General features: G+C 50.8%; 1 protein-coding gene and 1 non-coding gene across 2 annotated transcripts in view; both read left to right on the forward strand.

The window, feature by feature from the left end:
• Window positions 1-7,807: 7,807 nt before the first annotated feature.
• The window catches only part of LRRC38 (leucine rich repeat containing 38), a gene marked incomplete at its 5' end in the record, with an annotated part of 35,538 nt that continues 19,362 nt past the window's right edge, over window positions 7,808-23,983 (forward strand). Inside the window, 2 exon segments of the mRNA XM_004603648.2 lie at window positions 7,808-8,452; window positions 8,455-8,947. Coding sequence (XP_004603705.2) covers window positions 7,808-8,452; window positions 8,455-8,947 — 1,138 coding nt within the window.
• LOC129405205 (U5 spliceosomal RNA) lies at window positions 10,842-10,957 on the forward strand. Its single transcript, XR_008630388.1, has one exon. It is a non-coding gene; the product is annotated as a U5 spliceosomal RNA (small nuclear RNA).

Below are 23,983 nucleotides of genomic sequence, written 5' to 3' on the forward strand. Positions count from 1 at the left end.
GGCACACAGGAGCTCTGCCTGGTGGATGGGCAGAGAGAACACGGTGTGCCAGGGCATAGAAGCATGAAGCCACAGGACCACGTGCTCCCAGATCCAATTTGAAAGAAGTGTCAATGGTGTCAAGATGTTCTTTTCTCCAGTCACCCTCACCCACCCACCCACCCTTCCTGACTCCTTCCTGATGCCGATGATCTGTGAAAAGACTGGGTGGTTCTCATCTACACAGTGTCCTTGACTTGTTTGCTCCTGACTCTTCAACGACACTGGGAGCCTCCTTTTGCTGTTTGCTCTCCCAGAACACAAGTCGATGCCTTTCCTAAGCAGGGAAGGTGTCTGTTACTAGTGTCAAGTGGACGATCCTACCAGTTACTTCTACTTCTCAAGTCCCCTATGACATTGTGCCACGAGCTCATATGTACATTATCTCACAGCTCCACTAGTCCAATGATGAAAAAACAATCCCCATTTTCTAGATGAATCACACAAAGTTTAGTCAGCTTACTGCATGTGCAGAAGAGACATAGCTTAGAAGTGATGGAACCAGGATTTGAATGCAGGCTGACTAGCCTATGGGCCAGTAGTTATAGCTTTGTCACAGCCTATAATGTTCACTTATATTGTGCTTAATAGAATCATCAGAACTGAAGTTTTATAGACCGACAGGGAAACCCTGAGCTCTAGCCATAGAGCGATTGAGTCTTATTATGGCAGCATCAGCAGCTGAGGACTCCTGGAGCATGCATGCGGCTGGGCCTGCTCTGTACTCCTCACTTCGTACAGGACCTATTCTCCCGGGATTGAGAAGAGAGGATCAGATAAGTGCCCAGAGAAATTCTGAAAGGTGCCTTCTGGAGGAGACCAAGTTTCCTTGAACCAAACCTGGAACATGGCAAAAGGCAAATGAGAAAGATGGAGTGTGTGAAAGCCAAAGGTAGATGTGATGAATCTATGAGTAGTGCCAAGTGTTTGATGGAAGGTGAGAGTAAGTAGAAATGTATGTGGAGAGGAACTAGAATTTCTCAGGTTTACCTGTATGAACCCCAGTTCCCTCTTTTTTTTTTAGCTAAACTCATTCTTTATTGTTAATTTAAATACCAAAAACTCCACTGTGTGTTAAGATTTATAAGTACATGGAGAATCAATAACTGCAATGAAATAAAACAAGATAACAGAATTCAAGTGAGCCAGTTCCCTCTTTTGGCCCAAATCCAAGATCACTTGGGAAGGTTTAAGTCTCCAGCTTCTCCAGAACAGATGGACAGGTTGTCCAGGTGAGACCCTCACTGGAAACTGTGGGGGAAACTAGACTTGTTAAGAAGCCAGGCTTCAAGGTTGCAAGTAGTTAACTATACATTCCCGGGCATCTTTTATGCTCTAGGTTGGCTGTAGCAGCTGAAGCAACATAACAGCACCCAGCTCCCTCCACCACCACTTCCCCGTCCCCTGAGTTCTATCTCAGTGGTGGAAGGTTGAGTGTTGGTGTAAACTAATAAGCAAGTTAGGCAATGGCAGGTGGTAAAAGTTCTTTAAAAAGAAGTATGAGAGATTAAGGTGGTAGCATAGATCATGGCTGAGGAGTGGCAGGTCAGTGGAGGCCAGTGCTCCTTGGGCAGGGCCAAGAGCACAGGAAAATGCCCCCAGCGAGAGGACACACAAGGGCAGAGATTCAGGGGCAGGAATTAATGTCACACATTAAATGTGTCATGAGATCTCAGTGGGCTGGGCAGGGGTGAGCCTCCTCAATCTAACCTATGGGGAGAAGAGGTCTAAAATAGGGTGAGGGAGGCTTAGTCCACTCTTGATCCATGAGATTTTATTCCAAGTGTTACAGTGCATTAGCTAGCTTTGGCTGTGTAACAAATTATCCTGAAAACTATTCATTTCTCCAAAACTATTTGGAGAATATATATACATAGGAAGTCCTGAGAGCTTCAGTAGCAGGACTTATTCTTTATTCTTTAAGGGCTTATTCTTTAAGGGCTCCTGACAGATGATTTGGGAGAAGCATGGCTTGTTTAGAAATGAATGCTATGAGACACTCACTGGGGTAATCCCATTAGTGGGAAAGGAAAACAGTAACAACAAGTGTGTGTGTGTGTGTGTGTGTGTGTGTGTGTGTGTAGGAGGCAGTGTTTGGACCACAGCTGGCAGTGCTCAGGGGCTACTCCTAACTCTGTGCTAGAGAGTGACTCATGGAAGTTTCTGGGAGCCATATGCAATGTTGGGGATTTGAACCGAGTTGGCCATGTACAAGGCAAATGCCTTAACCAATGTACCATATCTCTGCCCCAAACTATTACAATTCTTAGGGGTCAGGAGTCTGGGCTCACTTTTCTGGGCCCTCTGCTGCGGGGTTTCTCACAGGGGACCATCAAGGCATTGCCTCAGCTGTGACCGTTTCCAGATTGGACTGGAGAGCTTCCAAGTTCAGGTGGCTGCGGGCAGGATTCAGCTCCTCACAGGCTGTTGATCTGGATCTACCCTCAGTTCCTCAATAGGCGCCTCCCTCTTGCCCCCCCAACCCCACCCCCTTCCAGCAGCTCACTCTGGCAGGAGAGACCAAGAGGTGAGCAAGTCCAAGAGCCAGATAGAGGCCACTGTCCTCTGAAATCTAAACACAGAAACAGCACCTGTCACCTCAGCCATATTCATTAGAAGCAATCGTGAGTCAGGCTCCACTCCAGGGATTGGGTAGGGGGGAGTCAGCGTGAATCATTTTAGACGTCTACCCATCACACAGGCAGCCAATGGAGTTATCTAAGTGGAGATGTGGGGTGATTTGATATTTAAAGAGTTACTTGGTTTTCTTGAGTACTGGGGCGGGGAGGTGGGAGGTTGGAGCAGGAAGGCCAACTGGGACTTTGTCTAAGAGGACAGGAGTTTGGGGAAAGGAGGTGACCGTGGAGGGGCAGAGAAGGAGAGCTGAAGGGTCCTCTCAATGAATTGAAGGTAGGGGGAAGGGAAGAGGATGCTGGGGAGAATCCTGAAGCTGTGGTGTCATGTGTGCCCAGAGCAGCGGCGCCTTATAATCTCTGGGCCTGTGTTCTGGGTTTTCCCTCCTCCTGGGAGGATTCAAGATAGTGTGAGCTCCGTCCTCCTCTCGTTCTGCTCTGGTCTCAAGGACACACACGTGCTGGGTGGCTGGCCAGCTTTAGGAGCATGGCTCGAGCAGAGAACAGACTTTTCCTTGTGCCGGCTACAGGACTGACCCCACATCCTCTGTCTTTTCAGTCTGTCCATGCTCCACCAAAGCACCTACGAGCTGGGGAAGGAAGGTGTAGGGGGGATGCTGCTCACCTGGAGGTCTCCAGCTGGAGTTAGAGAGGGTGGAGGTGGCTGTGTTTCTCTCTCTCTCTCTCTCTCTCTCTCTCTCTCTCTCTGTTTGTGTCAAGAGAGCTACGGTTAAGTGGTGATTTATGATTCAGGCTAGGGATCAGGTCCCTACTGACCCAACTGACTCAGGTCCCTGCTGACCCAGAATGTTAGGGCATCATTCACAGAACGCTTCCAGAGAAACGCTTGCACCAATTTTTTCTCTGCCTGAAGAAAAACACCCTTGTGCCATCCTGGCTGTCAATGTACTGTGCCAGTTTCACGGCTTTGTTTCTGAAGGATCTTATTTAACCCTCACCACAAAGCAGGGAATAGGCACCCGTGTTATCCCATTACACGAATGGGAAAACCGAGGCCGCGAGAAGGTAAACAAGTTGCCCAATGATAGAAGCAGGCATAGGGAGAACCACAATTTGGTCCAAACCTATGTTTCTGACCACTGCCACCATTCTGTCATCTAATAGTAGGCTGGTTTCCTGGTTCCAGGGATGAAATTAGAGGCAAGAATTCTTCTATTAATAGCAGGTTCTGACTTAGCAGAGGGGAGCAAAAAGAAGCAAGACCAAAAGCCACTCTCATCAGCCCTAGACCCACTATGGAGGAGATAGTCAATCCGGTTTGCTATTACCAGGAGGCAAGAGATGGTGCCCTCTGGTGGTAGTTTTGAGGAAGAACAGTGGGTGGTAAGTAGGGGGGAGCTTAATGTGTTAGCCCGTGGGCAGTTCCATAGCTGTGTGCATGAAGCTGACCACTCCTGGTTCCCAGGAGTCAAGATGTCCCAGGAAAAGAGCTAGACATATTTCCTGGGTCTATGGGATGTCCTCATGCCTCTGATAAGATCAGCAAAGTGCTTATCAGAGGGCACCCATAACCCAGTGACATCACCAAACACCGGCCACACTTTTTATTATTCAAACCTAGAGACAGTACCTAAATTTAGATTCCTTTCCCTACTATCCTGGCATCATCTTGTTTGCGACATGAAGCCTGGGATTTTTTGCTGATTTAGAGGTCAGTCCGATAGCCAAAGCCAGGGGAGCTCACGACTGGGTTATTTCTGCTTAGAGGAACCCAGTCTTCATGGAGGATTTCCTCGGGACCATCATTCACGTAGTTCCTCAAGGTGCAACCTAGAGGGATTCAAACATGGCTTCTTATATGACCAGGCAGGAGGGAACTGTACAGGGGTTGGGGCACAGAGGGAGGGCCGGGCCTTCTGCTAGTCCCCAGGTCACTAGCCGGGGAAAGCATGACAGCAGGTTCTAGAATCATGCAGTGCCTGGGGGATTTGTCATGTCTTACAGGAATCGTCGGGTGCAGTGGCTGAGACTTAATACAGAAACGAGTTGACAAACTGAGTCTCTGCAGGCCTCTTTCTGTCCCCCCTGGGGTTTTTCCTCACACTGGGAATGACCCCCCTCCTCTGGGGGGGGAGCAGGTTGGGGGGAGCAGCTGGGAGTTAGGATGCCTGAGTTCTATTTCCAGCAGCGATCACTGACTCACGCTGTGACCTTGCTGAGGTCATGTCTCTGTTTCCCTGGCTGGGGAAAAAAAAAAAAAAACCTCAGAGGTGGCAGCTTGCATTTCTCCAAGGCAGAGGAGACCTGGGATATGGGGATTTCCCTGCTTCCCTTGTCCCCAAATCATGCCTGGTTCCCTGGTTATTCATGAGACCTTACGCTCAGATTCAGATTCGGGAGAACTTAGGGGACACTCAGAGCAAGAATCCAGGAGCTTCTGCCATGGCAAGAGCATTTTTATCTGTGGTGTTTCTCCAAACACCTCTCAGCTCACGTTCCCACACCTGCATGGCCCCAGAGTCTTTACATTGCGGGGAGCCACTGGTCGAGAAGGAAGGTATTTCCTCTCTACTCTCCAGGCAAGGCCAAGCGTGGTGTTTCCCAACACTTTTATCACTGGGGGGGCTGCTTTCCTCCATTTTCTCCCACGCAGCCCCCTGCTCTGAAGTCCTTGCAACACACCCAGTATTAGGACGTCTGTTTTCATTCACTACCTTCACCCCTGAGCGCCCCCTTCTGGTCAGCACAAAAGAACTAGGACTACTACTGAATTCCTTGCCAAGAATTGCAGCATTCACTCTGGATGACCTCATAGGTAAAGGCCTAATTTTCACCATTTTTTTTCTCTTTCTTTTTTTTTGGGTCACACCCAGCGATGCACAGGGGTTACTCCTGGCTCATGCACTCAGGAATTACTCCTGGTGGTGCTCGGGGGGACCATATGGGATGCTGGGAATAGAACCCGGGTAGGCCGTGAACAAGGCAAACGCCCTACCCGCTGTGCTATCACTCCAGCCCCACCATTTCTTTTCTTTTTTGGGAGGGGATGGGGGAGGACTTTGACTTCATGGGACTCAGGGATTTTGAGACCAGGGCGGCATTCAACCAGATGCCTGGGCAGGAAGGTCCTGGGAGCATGTGACCCCAAGGCCACAGGCTGCAGCAGAGGACCCCCAAAGGGAGGGTTCTGAGCCATAATGCTCAGGGCTTCCATTTGGAGTAGTTTATCAGGGCCCCTTAGTATTGGTGTGAGCGCCTGGGGGACCGGAAAGGTGGAGGCTGATGCGGATCCTCGGGATGGTTGCTCACAGATGCCGGAGTCTTCTCAGAGAGGCTTTGCCAGGCTGCAGTCCTGCCCCGCACCCTCCCCTCCACCCGGCCCGCACTCTGCCCCAGCCTGGAGCTCAGGGACTGTTCCTCCACCACTCAGGCAAGGAGACTCAAGTCGGGACTGAGCCCTTGAGGTTGAGAGTGTCCTGGCACACTGCGGGACCCATGGGAGAGGGCAGCGCGCTCCAGAGGTCTGGCTTGCGGGCCTGACACATAAGCCCAGAGAATGCTGCAGGATCCGGGTGCCTCAGAGCGTCTCTGGGATCCCCAGCCCCGCCCCCCAGCAAACATTTGTCCTCTCTCGAGCCCTTGGCTCTGTCCCAGAGACTCAGATTTTGATCCGTCTAACGGCAGCAGGTCTGCACGTGCCTGGGGAAAAGGGCTGGGGGGCTTAGCTCTGTGATTTGGGAACTTGAGCCTCCCCCCCTCCCCGCCCCGCTCCCGCCAGTGCTCATCAGGGCGGGGGCCCGGGCAGGGCCACTGCGGACCCATTGGTCAACAGCTGTTCCCTGCGTTATTTTGGTCTCGGTGAGAGGTTATCCATTTTCCAGTGAATTTGGACCGAAATAGCCAAGAGCAAGATGATCTCTAGGTGGTTCTGTGGGGACCTCTTCTTAGAAAAGTTTCAGAAATGGATGGAGGAAATGCCTAGGGCTTGGAGGGGAGATGAAGGGAGAAACTCTCCTGGAGGGACCCCGGAAGCCTTGGGCTCCTCTAGTCTCCGCACCGCCCAGGTAGGCTTGTGTGGGAGACATGGGAGGAGGAGGGGAGTCCAGATAGGTGTTCCTCTCCCTCCCTCCCTCCCTCCCTCCCTCCCTCCCTCCCTCCCTCCCTCCCTCCCTCCCTCTCTCTCCTCTCTTTCTTTCATTCTTTCTTTTTCTTTCTTTCTTTCTTTCTTTCTTTCTTTCTTTCTTTCTTTCTTTCTTTCTTTCTTTTCTTTCTTTCTTTCTTTCTTTCTTTCTTTCTTTCTTTCCTTTCTTTCTCCTTGCTTCCTTCTTTTCCTTCTCCTTTCTTTCCTCTTATCCTTTCCTTCCCTTTCTTTCTCATCCTTTCTTCCTTCTCTTTCCTCTCCTCCCCCCTCCCTCCCCTCCCCCCTCCCTCCCTCCCTCCCTCCCTCCCTCCCTCCCTCCCTCCCTCCCTCCCTCCCTCCCTCCCTCTTCTTCCTTCCTTTCCTTCCTTCCTTCCTTCCTTCCTTCCTTCTTCCTTCCTTCCTTCCTTCCTTCCTTCCTTCCTTCCTTCCTTCCTTCCCTCTCCTTCTTTGCTGCTGTTTGTTTAATTTTGGGGGTCACGCCTGGTGATGCTCAGGGATAACTTCTGACTGCACTCAAGAGTCAATCCTGGCACAGTGCTGGGTGTGGGGGGGGGGGGCGGGAGAGCAAACCCCATACAGCATGCAAGGCAAACTCCCTACCCACTGTACCATCTCTTTGGCCCTAGTGTTCCTATTTCATTCCTTTCTGTTTTTCTGGTTTGGTTTTGTGGCCACACCCAGCAGGGCCCAGGGGGGTACTCTTAACTCCTTGCCCATTCTTAGCAGTGCTGGGTTGGAACCAGGACCTCCAGCAAAGGAAGCCCAGGCTCTGCCCACGAAGCTCTCCCTCATCTTAGGTTGTTCTCTTGACTCCGGGATCCGCTCATAAAGCGAGAAGCATTTTCCCATCCATTTTCCACGGGGGCGGAGGGCGGGCGAGGGGAGATGTGACCCAGGTGGTCCTGAGGCTACACCACAACGGAACCCAGAGCCCCACACCCCCCTCGCTATTATAAGACAGCAGCGGCAGCTCTGGGAGGGCGGGTGCCCGTTCCCTACCAGCCTAGGGGCCAGCGGTGGAAAGTGCTGACGGGTCCTGGTCTTCCTCGGAGCCACAGCAGGGGGCCCTGGCAGCTGCCCGTCCGCCTCCTTGAGATGGGTCAAGCGCGGGTGGGGCCGGGAGGGCGCGAAGACCCGCTTCTCCCGGGGCTCCCTCAGCTCCGAGCCCGCAGCAGGTGCCTCGCGCCCGTCCCCAAGCCCCCCGGGATTGCTGCGGGCGCAGAGCCGGGAGACCCAGCTTGCACGCCCGCGGGGATCTGGGGGTGCGCGCGGGGGCGCGAGGGCGCACGCCCGGGACACTCGCGCGGAAAACGTCCCCGGGCTCGGGAGCGCTGCCCGACAGGTCTCGTCGGCGGGTCTCCCCGTTTCGGGGGCCGGGGGAACGGCGCCCGGCCGCTGCCCCCCGGGCTCTGGCGGCGGGTGCCTTGCCGGTCCCTCGCCCCTCCCTCCGCGCCGCTCCCCCGCCCGCCGCCAGTCCCCGCCGCCCAGCGCCCGAGCTCGCGGGGGACACAGGCGTCGGCGTGGCCATGCGCCCCCCGCGCCGCCCCCCCGCGCTCCCGCCGGCGCTGCCGCGGCGCTCGGGCTCTGCTGCCTCCTGCTGCTGCCCGGCCCGGGGCGCCCGTGCCCCGCGGGCTGCGCCTGCAGCGACCCGCACACCGTGGACTGTCGCGACCGCGGGACTGCCCAGCGTGCCCGACCCCTTCCCCCCTGGACGTGCGCAAGCTGCTGGTGGCCGGCAACCGCATCCAGCGCATCCCCGAGGACTTCTTCATCTTCTACGGCGACCTGGTGTACTTGGACTTCAGGAACAACTCGCTGCGCTCGCTGGAGGAGGGCACGTTCAGCGGCTCGGCCAAGCTCGCCTTCCTCGACCTCAGCTACAACAACCTGACCCAGCTGGGGGCCGGCGCCTTCCGCTCGGCGGGGAGGCTGGTCCGCCTGAGCCTGGCCAACAACCGCCTGGCCGGCGTGCACGAGGACGCCTTCGAGACCCTCGAGTCGCTGCAGGTCCTGGAGCTCAATGACAACAACCTGCGCAGCCTCAGCGTGGCCACCCTGGCCGCACTGCCCGCGCTGCGCACCCTGCGCCTGGACGGGAACCCTTGGCTCTGCGACTGCGACTTTGCCCATCTCTACACCTGGATCCAGGAGAACGAGTCCAAGCTGCCCAAAGGTGAGACGCTGTGGGAGGCGGGTGGCAGGGCGACATCCCATTCAGACCCCCGCTGACTTCCCAAGAGGAGGAGGAGGAGAAGGAGGAGGAAAAGGGATGAGAAGGAGGAGGAGGAGGAGGAGGAGGAGGAGGAGAAGGAGGAGGAGGAGGAGGAGGAGGAGGAGGAGGAGGAGGAGGAGGAGGAGGAGGAAAAGGGAAGAGGAGGAGGAAGAGGAGGGAGGAGGAAGCGAAGGAAAGAGGAAGAGAAGGAGGAGGAAGAAGAGGAGGAAGGAGAAGAGGAGGAGGAGGAGGAGGAAGAAGAAAAGGGAAGAGGAGGAGGAAGAGGAGGAGGAGGAAGAAGAAAAGGGAAGAGGAGGAGGAGGAAGTGAAGGAAGAGGAAGAGAAGGAGGAGGAAGAAGAGGAGGAAGGAGAAGAGGAGGAGGAGGAAGAAGAAAAGGAAGAGGAGGGGAAGAGGAGGAGGAGGAAGAGAAGGAGGAGGAAGAAGAGGAGGAAGGAGAAGAGGAGGAGGAGGAGGAGGGGGAGGAAGAAAAGGGAAGAGGAGGAGGAGAAGGGAAGAGTAGGAGGAGGAAGAGGAAGAAGAGGAGAAGGAGAAGGGAAAAGTAGGAGGAGGAGGAGGAGGAGAGAGGAGGGGCAAAAGGAAGAGGAGGAAGAGGAAGAGGAAGAAGAGGAAGAAGAGGAGGAGGAAGAGGAAGAGGAGGAGGGAAAGAAGGAGGAGGATGAGAAGGAGGAGTGGGAGAAGGGAGAGGAGGAGGTAGCGTGGCTTGTGTGCAAGTAAGAGTTAAGTGAGAGTTTCTCAGGGTGTGGCCCTCGTGAGTCCCCAGCCTGAGCTTTTCCTGGGACTTCTAGGAAACATGGGCGAGGGGCATCTGGAATTGTATAGTTTCTGGGCTCCCTGGCCTGCTCCACCTTCCCTTTCTAAAGTAAGGTGGGTGACATGTCTGGGTTCCCAGGACCACAATCAGCTTCTGGAGTTTGGGGTCCTAGAATTGGCGGAGGGGTTGTTTTACGTGACCGTTCCGTAGGGAAGACATCCTTGGGTGTGTCAGCACCCTTCTTCCTACCCTGAACCCGGAGAACCGCCCTCCAGTTCTCAGAACTCTCCCGAAGCCCCCGGGCGACTGAGCAGGTCTGCTCTCAGCTTCCTCTTCTGTCTCCAGGATGAGAAATAGCCCTGGGGACAGAGTCCTGGTGGTCTGCTCAAAGCCATGAGGCAGGGTGAGGTTTTGAAGGCTGGGGCTTTGCCAGCCAGAGATGGAATCAGCCAGTGAAAGCCTGTGAGCTGTGGGTCTCATTGCTTTCCTGATGGACAGATCCAGGGGTGTTCAGATGCAATATCTGCTTGGCATGCAAGAACACGAGAGCACAGCAGTTAGGGGTTCTCGTGAAAACGAGCAGGAAGAACGTAAAGCCAGAGCCCAGAAGGTGGGACTGCAGCCTTCTGCACGGGGTGCGGGCAGTGTTGGTCTTCTGGCAGGTGAATTCCTGCCCATAGTGAGCACCAGGAGAGCCTTCAGCAGGGCACTCTGGACCCTGCCTCTTGCCTCCACCTAGTCCTGCAGGTTGGGGAACCTGAACCACAGGTGCCAGACACTCATTAGGAAAGGTGACCTATCTAGCTAGGGATGTGGCTCAGTGGAGTGCACTTGCCTTGCATATATAATATCCCGGGTTTAATTCCCAGTCTCCTGAGCATTGCCAGGAATTGCACCCCAGCAGAGAACTGGGGTTAACTTTTTAAAATCACAGGGTGTTCCTCCCTAAAACCAAAGCAACAAAAAGAGAAGTAAATAAAATAAAAGGTGAGATAAATACAGCTTTGGGCCCCGTCAAGGCTTCACCCAGCAGCAGCTTCTTTTGTTCTGGGATGGCTCTATCTTAAGAGCAAGTTTACTCAATACTCAGGTTTGTTTTGAGATCATATAAATCTTTAGCTTTTTCCTAAAGATTTTGGTGGAGAGGAACAATTCTGAGTTTTTAGGCAATGTTTTTCAGTCTTGCTTTTGCAGGGCAAATAAAAGAAGCATGTTTTCCCTAGATGAGACCTGCAAGATGCAGAGTCCCCTAATTTTAAGCTTAGCCCTTTTTTCAGGTATCGGGCTCCCCCGAGGTCTCTTCTCACCAAAAGTTTGTCCTGAGGAAGCTTGTCCCACTGTGGGGTGGGGTCGACCTGATTTCACTTGCTCTGGCCCTGCTTGCTAGGGGAAGTTGTCATCCTCGGTGCCCATGATTAGTTGAGCTGGCACAATTGGCCTCATTGTCATCTGCATGATGACCCGGCCTTCCGGGTCAGAGGGCATGAGCTTTAGGTTTAGCATACAGTTGTTCTGCATGCATGACTGTGACCTGGAACATAGCACACTGCCTACATGTGGCTCAGTTTCCTCATCTCTGGATACTTTGGTTGATACCTGAGGTCTTACAGAACTCTGAATTTGGAGTCTGAGGCTGTAGATTTGAGCCCTGGCTTAAAAAGTAGGTTTTGCACCAGAGCGATATAATTTGGACAATTACCCAAAATCAGATTTGAAACTCTAATTAGTTATAAAACCTTCTTTTCTCTTATTTTGAAGACTCTATTATTTTGTTCTTTTGTGTTATGATACTCAAATTAAGTAAGCAAAATAAACTGGGAATTGTACATATTTCATTTGGCAGTATGCTACTTTTAGTACTATGTTAAAATGGAATTTATGCTATTAATCTTTCTTTTTTAGCTACTAAGCTACTAAAGTTAATTTTCTGTATTTTCCCTACCTTTTAATTTTGTCAGGTCATGTGAAGCATAGTTTGCAACTTAACATTGCAGACAAAAAGTTCTGATCTAATATCAAAATTGGGAAAGACAGGAATGTAGGTAGAGAGACTGACAGAGACAGCCCCCTTCCATCTATTTTGCATGAGACATATTAACCTGTAGTTGGATAACCTATACTTTCCTTGAATATGAAGGAGGCCTTGTAGGAGGCCAACCCGAGTTTGATACCCAGGACCCCATAGGGTGCCCCAAAGCCCCTCAGGAGTAATCCTTGGGCACAGAGTCAGGAGTAAGCTCTGAGCAACACCAGTGTGGCCCTAAAATAAAAAACAAAGAACTGGGTGTCTCTGGGGTCACTTTACTGCTCCTTGTCTTGTCCACGTGAGATACTTGGATTCAGAAATGCTGCCTCATGCATTGCACCAGGTGGTCTGCATGAAAAGCGGATCCCGTGGGTGGGAGTAAGGACCAAGATGGATGTGAGCGCACTTCCTGCCTCCAACAGAGCGTACAGGGACTCGGCGGGGATGTGAGTGGGGACCATGGGCTGTTGCATGGTTTCAAGTGGACATGGGTGGGGGGGATCTCATTGAGGACAGTGAGGACAGAGGTAGCTAGGGGGTTGCATGAGGGCTTCGGGCCCTGAGCATGGGCCAGGCTCACCCTAGGCTGTGTATGTTGTGAGTCTCAGGAGCTGTGAACTAGAGGCGGGCATGAAGGTGTGGATTAGCACCAGCCTAGGCGGGCTGGGTTTCAATCCACACTCAGCTTTGTGGCCTGAGGCCACTAGTGCCTGACCTCTTTGAGCCTCAGTTTCTCTAACCCTGAGGTCAGGGTGCAGAACCACCCTTACCCCATGCTTCTTGTCCAGGTTGGATGAATGATCTTGACAAAGGCCACAGAGGTGCTCAGTGTACAGTAGGTGCCCAAGAGCTGCCAGTCTCCCCTTCCCTCTCCAAGTGCATTTGTGCCTCTGATGTTTGCACAGGCTGCAGGAAATGGCCAAGAGCTTCTGGCCCTGCACTGCCTGGGTCCAAGTGCTAGCATTCCTCACAAGTTGCGTGACTTTTCGCTCTGACTACCAGAACATGAGGTCAGATGGCAGCTGTCAGTCAGTGCAATGGGCTGTTACGCTCTTTAGAGGGTTGTTGGGAGGATTAATGTGGATGCTGTGGATAAGGGCTTAGACCAGCGCATAGAACAGTACATAACTGTCATTAGTGCTGTTAATCAATCTCTTGTTGTTTGCAGTGCTCCCAGGTGGAGCTTGGGGACCCAGAGGCCACTCCTGGTGATCTGTAGACAGCCATGTGGGCTGTTGCTCCTGTGCTCTGGTCCGTCACTTGCAGGCCAGTATGTTGGGGACCCCCAGGGCTACATCCAGGGTACTGGAGGATGGTTAGGCACCAGGGATTGAATTTAGGGCTTTATACATCACTGTCACTGCCATCCCATCGCTCATCCATTTGCTCAAGCAGGCACCAATAACGTCCCCACTGTGAGACTTGTTACTGTTTTTGGCATATCCAATACTCTACGGGTAGCTTGCCAGGCTCTGCGGTGCGGGCAAGATACTCTCGGTAGCTTGCTGGGCTCTCCAAGAGGGGCGGAGGAATTGAACACGGGTCAGCCGCATGCAAGGCAAACGCCCTATACATACAAAGTCTTATACATACAAAGCATTTTAAACTTTCTCCTCATACCCTTACATTCCTTTTTTTTTTCACTTTCAAGGTGATGGGGGTAACTTGCCTAAGGTCACAGTTTAGGATTGACCTATTATCCCAGGATCTCCTGGCTTCCAGTGACCTACCAGGATGCTCCGCCTCTACTTGCTCTTCCCAGAGAAGGAGCAGTGGAAGGAGCCTAGTGGCATCTGCCCTACAGACTTCCCCCTCCACGTCCATGCTCTCCTCCCCCAGAGAAGCAGAGCAGAGCAGAGCAAGGAAGTGACCTTGACCAGCTCTGATGGTTACACGCAGCTGCCAGGGAGTCGTGTCCTTGCGGTGATGGGAGCACTCAGCCCAGAGCCCCAGGGGAGGAAGGAACACAGCAGCAGGGCTGGGCTGGGTAGGATCTGCCCTGTCGCATCTGATTTGGGGGGAAGAAGAGGACAGAAGACTGCCTGCCTGCAGCAGCCACATTCACAAAAAACAAATCAAACCAACAAACCCCCCAAGAACGATGAATTAGCTTGGGATTTCAGCTCAGCAACCAGGAGTGGTTTGATAAGTATATCTCATGCAAGATTTGGGGCACACAAAAGTATGTTGTTCTAATTGAGCATCTTGTTTCATACCTAGATGCTCTACCCTGGAGCCTACCTTGCAGTCTCCAGGTACCCTCCTTTTTAATGAAATCGTGCCTGGCAGGTACCTTAATCCATGATTTACCCACCAAGAAACCTCTGAAGTGCAAAATGAAAGGTTTGTGCAAGGTAGAGCAGTTATCTGACTCCTAATATATATATTTTTCTTTTTCATACACTTTGAATTCATTGTATTTATTTATTTAAATTTTTTAAATACAGTTACAAAGCTGTTCATGATCAGGTTTTAGTCATACAATGATCCAAAACCCATCCCTCCACCAGTGTCCATTTTACACCACCAATGACCCCAGTTTCCCTCCTGCCACCCCCCCTTCCCCCAGCCTGCCTCTGACTCTCTCCTTCTAGGCACTATGGTTTGCGGTACAGATACTGAGAGGTTATCATGTGTGTTCCTCTACCTACTTTCAGCATGCAGTTCTTACCCAGAGTGATCATTTCCAATTATCTTTATCATAATGGTCCCTTCTCTATCCCAATTGCCTTCTCCCCCAGCACTTGCCTATTCTTAATTCTTGCCTACAGGCAGGGAACCTTGGCATGAGATTCAGAGAATCCCTAGTACTGCCTCTTTCCCCTCTTTGATTCTTCTACTTTACCTACCTTCAATCCCAGATTCTGTACCAGATCTCAAGCTTTTCCCATGAGACTCTAGAACCTGGGCATTCTGAGACAGTATGTCACCAAGTTGACTGGAGCAATAGTACAGTGGGTAGGGCATTAGCCTTGCACGTGGCTGACCCAGGTTTGCTTCCTCCGTCCCTCTCTGAGAGCCCAGCAAGCTACCAAGAGTATCCCACTTGCACAGCAGAGCCTGGCAAGTTATTACCCGTGGCGAATTTGATATGCCCAAAACAGTAACATCAAGTCTCACAATGGAGACATTACTGGTGCCCACTCGAGCAATTCGATGAACAACAGGATGACAGTGCTACAGTGCCTGTCACCAAGCACATGGTGACCATCCCTCTGGCCAGACTTGGAAGCTAGAGACTTAGGGATCTCTCAGATGACCAGCTGGAACAGAGAGGTGGGGATGGGGTAGAGAGGTTCTGAGGAAATAGAGGAATAGCAGTGATCTTCAGTGACCTTTGCAATTTGAAGCCTTTACTTCCTCCTCCCTTATAAGGTCAAATGGGAGGGAAAGAAAATCCAACAATGGTGTTTCTTGGGGAACCACTTTTGTTACCTGTGGAGCCAGTGTGAAATGCTTATTCCCCAGTCTCCAGACCTGCTGATGAGGAATGAGGTCAGGAAGCTACATTTCATACTGGGAACTCATTCCCAGCACCCCAACCCCCCACATACACACTCCAGGGCTCCAGGCCCATACAGCTTCTGCCACTGCTGCTGCCGCTGGACCTTTGCAGTCATTCCGAAATACCTGTGACTCATTCCTGGCACTCCAGGGTCCAAGCAGTACCCTATCCTTGGGCTCTTGCCTTGAGCCACTGACCTGGTTGACTGAGAATTTCCTGTCTTCCTGAACACTGATTTGGAGGTTCCCTCTCTCCCCGCACCCTCCCCCCAAAATGAAGGGAATGAAAGATAGTCATTCTTTGAAGAACTGGTTTCATGAAGGTTGGGAAAGTTGAAGCCTTGAAAGGCCAAATCCTTTCCAAGCCTGCTCTGCTAGAATCTAGGGGACTGCAAGCCACTGGGCATTTCCCATGCACCTGGTTTCTTTGAATCACAGAGAACAAGAGGATCAAGGTTGAGAAACCGTCACTGGTTTCTCAGTGAGATCTGCTCATTTCTTTGGGAATTTGTTGAGGTGGACATGCAGGGTGAAATCAGGCTATTTGAAATCCCTGGGTACCTTTTTTGCCTAAGTGCCCTCCGGAGGCTGCCATCGTTGGCAAATACGCAGTATCCATCTCTCCACACCTCTCCCACTTTTTAATGCATTATTTATTTAAGAAATGTTTTCCAATTTGAAAGGCAAAAATGAGCACGTCTCCTTATTGCTTTAATTTGCAATTTGCATTATTTGATCACCAGCTGAGTGCAAGTTCTGTGTGTGCTTAGACACTTAAGAGACTCGTGTTCTGGGCAAAGGTCGGCTGAGGTCTCCTGCCCTCTTGCTGGTGGCCTCCCTCCTGCCTCTGACAGGTCTGTGCCTGTCCTGTATGCCACAGGCTAATGCGTTTTAAACTTGACTCTTAATTAGAGTTGCGTCACAGGGTGTCACCTTTCTCAGCATCCCCGGTGCCCAGGGCCCGCTGTCAGCTTTTACACGCATCGTGGTCTGGAGTTCTGAAGGAGAGTCAATGGCAAACATGACCTAAGATAACCTCATTCCATTTTGTCTGCTTCCTGGTGAGTCCCACCGAGTCCTGCTGCTCTAAGTCCCAGAGCTTGCTGAAGGTGTCACATTTATTGTGTATTTTATCACATTTGTTGTGTATTTTATCCTGGGAGCTGAGCAATGGTCATGCCTTCCCTCTTGTCTCGGACAGCCCCAAAGGTACACTTAGGGTTAAGTACTTTCAGCTAAGTGGGCTCCTTCTCTTTCAGAATCTTCAGTCTCCAAAGTACTGTGTGTGTATGTGTGTGTGGGGGGGGGCGGTGGGGTGGGGGAGCCCACACCCAGGGATGCTCAGGGGTCACTCCTGGCTCTGTACTCAGAAATCACACTCCTGGTGGTGCTCAGGAATGGGATTGGGGGCGGGGATTGAGCCTGGGTAGCCTCCATGCAAACCAAACACCCTACCTGCTGTGCTATTGTTCTGACCTTAAGGAGGTACTTGGTAGGCTTTGTCACCTTTGGGCTGAGGGATGGCAAGATGGCAAGATGACAGTGTGGGAAGTCACAGCAAGACCTCCATGTCTGTGGGCTGTTGTGAAGGCCCAAATTGGGCACATTTGTGGGTCCATGAAGTGGAACTGGATCTTGAATCTGGATCAGCCAGAGAGCTGAGAGCAGACACCAGTCCCGGAAACCTCCTGCCCATGGGTCCTACAGCCTTCCTCTCCCCCTCCCTCCTCTCTCCCCCTCTCCTCTCCTCTCCATTCTCCTCCTCCTCCCTGTTCACTCTCCTCCTCCCCTTCCTCCTCCCTCTTCCTCTCCTCCTCATACCCATCCTCTTTCCTCCTTCTCTTCTCTCCTCTCTTCTCTATCTTCCTCCTCCTTTCTCCTCCTCCCTCTTTTATTCTTTTTCTTCTCCCTTCTCCTCCCCCTCCTTTCTCCATCTCCCTCCTCCCCCATCCTCATCCTCCTTCTCTTCCCTCCTCCCCATTCCCACCTTCATTTTCTTTCAGCTCTCTGCTTCCTCCTTAGCCTTCCAGCCTTCACCCCTCTCTGCCCCTGCAACTGTCTCGAAGGGTTGGGAGCCTGTGCGAGTGATATCACTGGATCTTGTCTTGCCTCCCTGATGACCTTTGTGTAACATTGCCAGTTCATGGTCTTGCCCCTTTTGAGGACCCCAAATGTGTCTTGTCCCTCCTTGAATCTCCAGCAGCTGCTGCAGTGCGCGAGTGTTTGGGAACCTCCCCTTGGCTTTCATGTGCTTCTGTCTCCCGGCTGCCAGGCCAGCCCTCGCCGCTATGGTCTGGTGCCACACATGCCATGCGGACTGCCGAGCCCTGAGCGCTTTCCATGCCTTTGTGAGTGCCCTGTTTTTTGATATACTTACTTGAAATTCTTGAGCAAGGAGTGACAGAAGGACAGCATTGTGGGCTTCATGCCCCCCCCTGCCTTCAGATTCACAAATGGGCATCTTATTCCCTTATTTCCTTTGCAACCTTATTTGGAATTAGATTTGTTTTAAATCCCCCCCAGATTTTTTCTGATCAGGTAAAGTAAGACACATAGACCAGGAATTGATTGTTGTGAGGGAAGAGATTTCCCTCCTCACACAGTCAGAAACATGCGGCAGGAGTTGCTTCACTTCCTTTCTACGTGGAAAATAAATACTAAGAGTCTGAAGTGGGCTTTTATTTGCTTGCTTGGGTGGATGGGGATTTGTCTCAGCTTCTGCTCCAGGGAGCTGCTCCTTCTGGATTTGTTTATGGGGTATCTAGTCTGTTCCAACACTAACCTAGCAGTCTAGAGCAGTAGAAATCCTTACCAGGCCACGTATGTAATTTTTAATTTCTGGGACCGATAGGTAGTAGTGGAAGTACCTGCCTTTATTGGCACTCCTCACCATATATGGTTCCCCAAACACTGCTAGGGGTCACTCTTGAACCCAGAGCCAGGAATGCCCCTGAGCACCTCAGAATGTGGGTCATACAGGAAGGAAGGAAGGAAGGAAGGAAGGAAGGAAGGAAGGAAGGAAGGAAGGAAGGAAGGGAGGAAGGGAGGAAGGGAGGAAGGGAGGAAGGGAGGAAGAATTAAGACCCTGTTTGGTACAGTTGAGAAAGTCCAATGAACAGGTGAAATGAATTTTTCCATTTTATTTTATCCAGCATTAATAAATGAAAATTTTAAACAGTCATGTTGCCCCTGTTACTTTTTTCCTGATCACACATTTTTCACCTAAAGTATCTCAGTCTAACCTGGGTCACTTATCAAGTTCTCAACATGTGGCGAATGTATCTCTGAGCAGACCACATAGTTCTGTTTCTCCCAAAGACATCAGTGTCAGCTGGGATCATCCTATTTCACAGAGGAAAAAGATCAAGACACACCAGTGTCCCTTGGTCAATGTCACCAGTCAAGAAGAGGTAGAAGGAGACTGATCCCAGGATGACCTTCCTTCACCATAGCACCTTCTCAAGTCACACAATAGAAACTGTGATCCCTTCGCTCTATTGAGTACACTGTCCCTTCGTCACTAGTTTCTGTCTTCCCAGCTCAGAACCAAGACTTGGAGACAGTAAGTGACTTGAACATAATAGTGGAAAACCAAGTACCCCTAAAAACAAATCTAGCACCTCCTGGTGCTCCTTGGGAACTTTATTTGCAACTGTGACTCCTCCTTGCTTGACAGATGTCAACTTAGGCCCTTCCCCTGTTCCTATCTCGCCAATGCCTCCCATACTGATGTCGATGGGCCCCACGGATGGCTCAGATGTAGTGGGAGAAGAAAGACAGTCACTTTCTCCTGATCCACCTCTGCCACCTGGGACCCAGGGTTACTGGGTTCTTGTCTCGCCTTGCAGAAAGGAATTTCAGGCGTAGACGAGTAGTGAAAATTACACAGTTTTTATTTGGAGGTTTTGAAGGGAAGGAGGAAGAGAAAGTGGGAGAGAGTGGTGGAGAGTAACCTGCTCAAGAGAGAGCCTGGGTTTCTCCAAGCATGGAGAGAGTCCCTACACACATCCCAGCATTAGACAGGAACGTGTGAAAGAACACATCTTAGGAGCGGAGATGTGGGCGACACATGTGCTCAGGCACCACATGTGCTCGGCCACATGAGCATAGCAGCATATGGGCTTGGGTAGCATATGCATGAGCTTCCTTTGTTCTAGGTGGTCTTTATAGGGTTTCTCCAACCTGCCCCCACGTGGGGTTTCTATCTAGGTCAAAGTCTGTTGTTAAGGAGGTTACCAAGGGGGTTGGGAGTGGTGATGGTCTTCTTTGAAATTCCTTTCCTGACCTTTTGTTTCTGCTGGAGCGTCTGTTGAAAGAGGTTGGTCCAGCCTCCTTAGGGTCTCTTACAGACTGGAGCCAGTTCTCCATGAGGTCAGGGCTATTACTTTCCAGGATATTTACTGCCATTGCCTTGGGAGGGGCCTTCGCTATCTTCCTGCCTACATCAATACCACTGAGAATAAATGTCACCAGTGGTAGAGAGGTCTCAACCCTCCGGTGGGGGTGTATGGGTAACAGCCCAGCAGGCATACAGCAATTATACCAGTGCTACTGTAGACTATGATAACTCAATAAAAACTAATTTGGAAGGAAGAAAAGAGTAAGAGCCAGAACACTTGCAGGGGCTTCTCAGCAGCCCCCCACCCCGATTATTTGAATTTTTCTCCTTTCACCCTGATTTCCTACCACTCTCCCCCCTTTATAAAATCCCAGCACCCCAAACATCTTTCTCTTCTTTAGGCACACCAAGCGCATGTGAACGGTAGCATCTTTGTGCTTGGTAGGATCTTTGTCTCTCCCTGTGGGATGTCCTTCTCCTAGTGTCCATGTGACAGCCAGGCCTTCCCTGTGGTTCCACTGAACCCTGTAACCCGCTGCCTCCGCCTTCTCTCTCTGTCCCCGGCCTCCTCTGCATCTCTTCTTTATAACACCTGTCACCATCTGCCATGAGACACATTTCACTGATTTGCTCTCATCTGCCTTCCCTTACCCAACATTATAGCCAGAAGGGCAGGGACGTGTCATTTTGTTTGTGATTTTAGCCCTAGTGCTAGAACTGGGCTGGTGTGTTAGAGATGCTCGGCGTGTGTTTGCTGAGCAGCTGAAATGACTCAGTGGATGGATGCTGAGGCCAGGCAAAGGGCAAGAGCAGAGAGGCAGACACCTCCAGAACCGCCCCCTTTGCTCAGGGAAACCAACATAAGGATTAACCAGGAAGAAATACAGAAAAGGCAGAAGTTAGGGAGCTGGGCTCCTTGTTGAGACACAGATTTGGGTAGAATTTAAGATATGGTGACACAGGGCTGGGGAGAGGGAGATCTGGGGAAAGTGAGGATTCCCTGGTCTCTCTCAAACACAACTGGGAAGCAGTTCCCGGGGCTTCCTGTCCAGTTAGAAAGTTGCAGGGACTCCTGGTACCATCGAAGTGAAACCCTGTGATATAGGCAAATGGTTTTCAGTTGTCAAATGAAGACTAGCAAGCACCTGGCCCTGTCTGCAGATGTCTGAGATGCTGTCATGGAACACAGGCAGCTAGTTCTGCCCTCAGAAGTTTCACCCTTGGATAGAAACTACAAGAAAATTGATTTCGATACATTAGACATTATAGCAGCTAATGATTAGGGCTCTGAAAATAGGCTGCAGGGAGGCCACTATCCTTGGAGGCAGAAACCAGGTGACCATGTGAAAGGGAGCACTGGGTCGGTGATGTGGAAGGGAGCACTGGGTATGGGGTGAGATTTGCACCTCGGGTATCCAGTCTTCGCCATGGGACTCTCTAGGCTTTTATTCTGTCCTAATGCTGGTGCCAGAGGAGGGTCACTGAGATTGAAATCTAGTGACTATCTGCCTCAGTATTCACAGCAGTTGCCCCACCTTTCTTCCCTTCCCCCTCCTGCGTCTTTCTGAAACTTCATAAAGAAAACTCTTACACTGGGCAGCTGGGAAAGAAAAAGCTCTGACCTTCTTGTACTTCTCCGATCTTGTTTTACTCATGCTGAATCATTAGAGAAACTGGATTACCTGCCAGCGACCAGAATCAGCTTCTAAATATGTATCACGTATGTTGAGTTCACAAATTGTTCTCCCTGGAACAAGGCTGCTGACCTTTGTGGCTCTCCCTAGGATCCTGGGACCTGGAACCACCACCCTGGGAGATTGGGATGGCCAGCTACTCTCATTCATTCATTTATTCATTCATTTGTTCACTCATTCATTCGTTGTTGTGCTTCTACTCTCTGTTCTGGAATGTCTATAGCATGAGCTGTGAGACACACTCTCAAATATTATATAAATGTCCAAAGCCCCTTAGTTGCAAGTCCAGCTTCTTGGTTCCAAATGATCCTACTTTAAGTCCAGAAACAAACTTAGTAAAGGATGTAAATCAAAAATGATTTGAGGGGGCTGGAGCGATAGCACAGCAGGTAGGGCATTTGCCTTACACACGGCCGACTCGGGTCTGATTCCCAGCATCCCATATGGTCCCCAGAGTGCCGCCAGGAGTAATTGCTGAGTGCATGAGCCAGGAGTAACCCCTGTGCATCACTAAGTATGACCCAAAAAGAAAAAAAAACAGAATGGGATAGGGGGGTGGGAGGGATACTGGGTTCATAAGTGCTGGAGAATAGACACTGGTGGAGGGATGGGCTCTTGAACATTGCATGAGGGTAAAACAAGCACGAAAATGTGTGAATCTGTAACTGTACCCTCACTGTGATTCACTAATTAAAAAAATCAATAAATTATATATATATAAAAAAGATTTGAATTCCTTAGTAGAAGCCAGAGCAGAACAAACACTTTTGTTTTTTTAGGGGGGTATGGGTACTCAAAGCTTATGCCTGGATCTGTGCTGGGGCAATTACTCCCAGGAAGGCTTTAGGGACTATATGGGGTGCCAAGGATTGAACCTGATGGCGTGTAAGGCAAACACGCTGCCCACTGCATTATCTCTCTGGCCCCTAGACCAAATACTTCTAGAAACAAATTCATCTCTGTTTGCTAAGGGTAGCATGGCAAATCTGCTGAAGGTTCTACTACTTTCTTAAAGGCAAACATTTTAGAAGATCAAAGAAGTCAAATGAGATGCCTATCTAGTTGACTTCTCTCTATTTTCAGATTAAAAACTGTGGCTCACTGAGGCCTAGGGGCCTGTGCACAGGCAGCGAGTGAAAACCCGCAGCTGGAGCCAGTGCCCACCTCCCTGTCACTAGAAGGGGCTGGAGCCCCCTGATTGCGAGCTCAGGGGCTTTGGATGTTAGATCTACATTCAACTAATTCATTTACCAGCATGGGACTCTGGGCATATGCTAACCTCTGCTGTGGCCTTCTCATGTGGAAAATATGGACAATAATATTCAAGTGTCTGCTGCTGAAGGGCTAGAGTTATTTGGTATGCTGTTCCTTTTTCAGAAAAAAAAGAAAAAGAAAAAGATCGCCATCCCCTGCAAATTTATAACGGGCTGGAGAGATAGCACAGCAGTTGGGCGTTCGCCTTTCACGTGGCCGACCTGAGTTCGATTCCTCCACCCCTCTCGGAGAGCCCGGCAAGCTACCGAGAGTATCGAGCCTGTGCGGCAGAGCCTGGCAAGCTACCCGTTCGTATTGGATATGCCAAAAACAGTAACAATAAGTCTCTTAATGAGAGACATTACTGGTGCCCACTCAAATAAGTCTATGAGCAACGGGATGACGGTGACAGTAAGCAAATAAATAAAAGGCACCTCACTCCCCAATTGCATATGGAGACTTCTTCCACTCCACAGATTACCCCAATGTTCCCCACAGTTGTCAGGGGCACAGAGGTAAGCCCTGTAAAGTGCTTGGCAAGGTGCAGGATGCCCAGAAAATCTACATGCCTATAGCTACTGTCGTCACTGCTGAAAATCAGTGGCCCGTGTCACTCACCCGAGGACCTGGTTCTGGAGACCCACACTTGGTCTCAGGTGTGGCTCAGCATAGCACTAGGAAGGATCTGGAATGGGGAGTGGGATAACCTGGATCCCACACTCCCCTCTGAAGCCCCTCACTGTATGTTATTGCAGGATAATTCAGGTAGTTGGTTGTTAACAAATGACCACAACATTAGTGGTTTAAGATGGCAACAAGTCCTTATATCATTTGCAGTTCTTAATTTCAGAGATCTGGCATCAAAGTTATGATGGGCAAAAATCAAGATGTTCACTTCTTTTGCCCTCTCCAACTTCTTTTGGCTGCCCACAGACCTTGGCTTGTGGCCCTGCGTCACTCTGACCCCCATCTTCACCATCCCTCCTTTTCTCTGAGCCTCTTGCCCCACTTTTACTAGAACCCTGTGGGTGACACTGAGCCTACCTGGATAATGTCCCTATTTCAAGATCCATAATCCACCTGAAAAATCCCTTTGCCAGGCAAGGACCATTCACAGATCTAGTGATCAGGAAGTAAACATCTTTGGGGAAAACAATCATTGTTTCTCTGCCTATGAAATTAGAATCGAGGTCCTCTCTGCCTGCACAGGTTTTTTCATTTCTTTCTTTGTTTTGTCACACATGACAATGTTTAGGGTTTACTCCTGGCTCTGCACTCAGGATCACTCCTGGCAGGGCTCCGGGGACCACAGAGGATGTCAGAGATGAAACTTGGGTCAGCTGCATGCAGACCAAGCCTCTTACCTGCTATGCTATCCCTCCAGCCCCAGGCACAGGTATTTCTTAT

Source organism: Sorex araneus, chromosome 5, assembly GCF_027595985.1.
Source record: "Sorex araneus isolate mSorAra2 chromosome 5, mSorAra2.pri, whole genome shotgun sequence".
Classification (NCBI taxonomy): domain Eukaryota; kingdom Metazoa; phylum Chordata; class Mammalia; order Eulipotyphla; family Soricidae; genus Sorex; species Sorex araneus.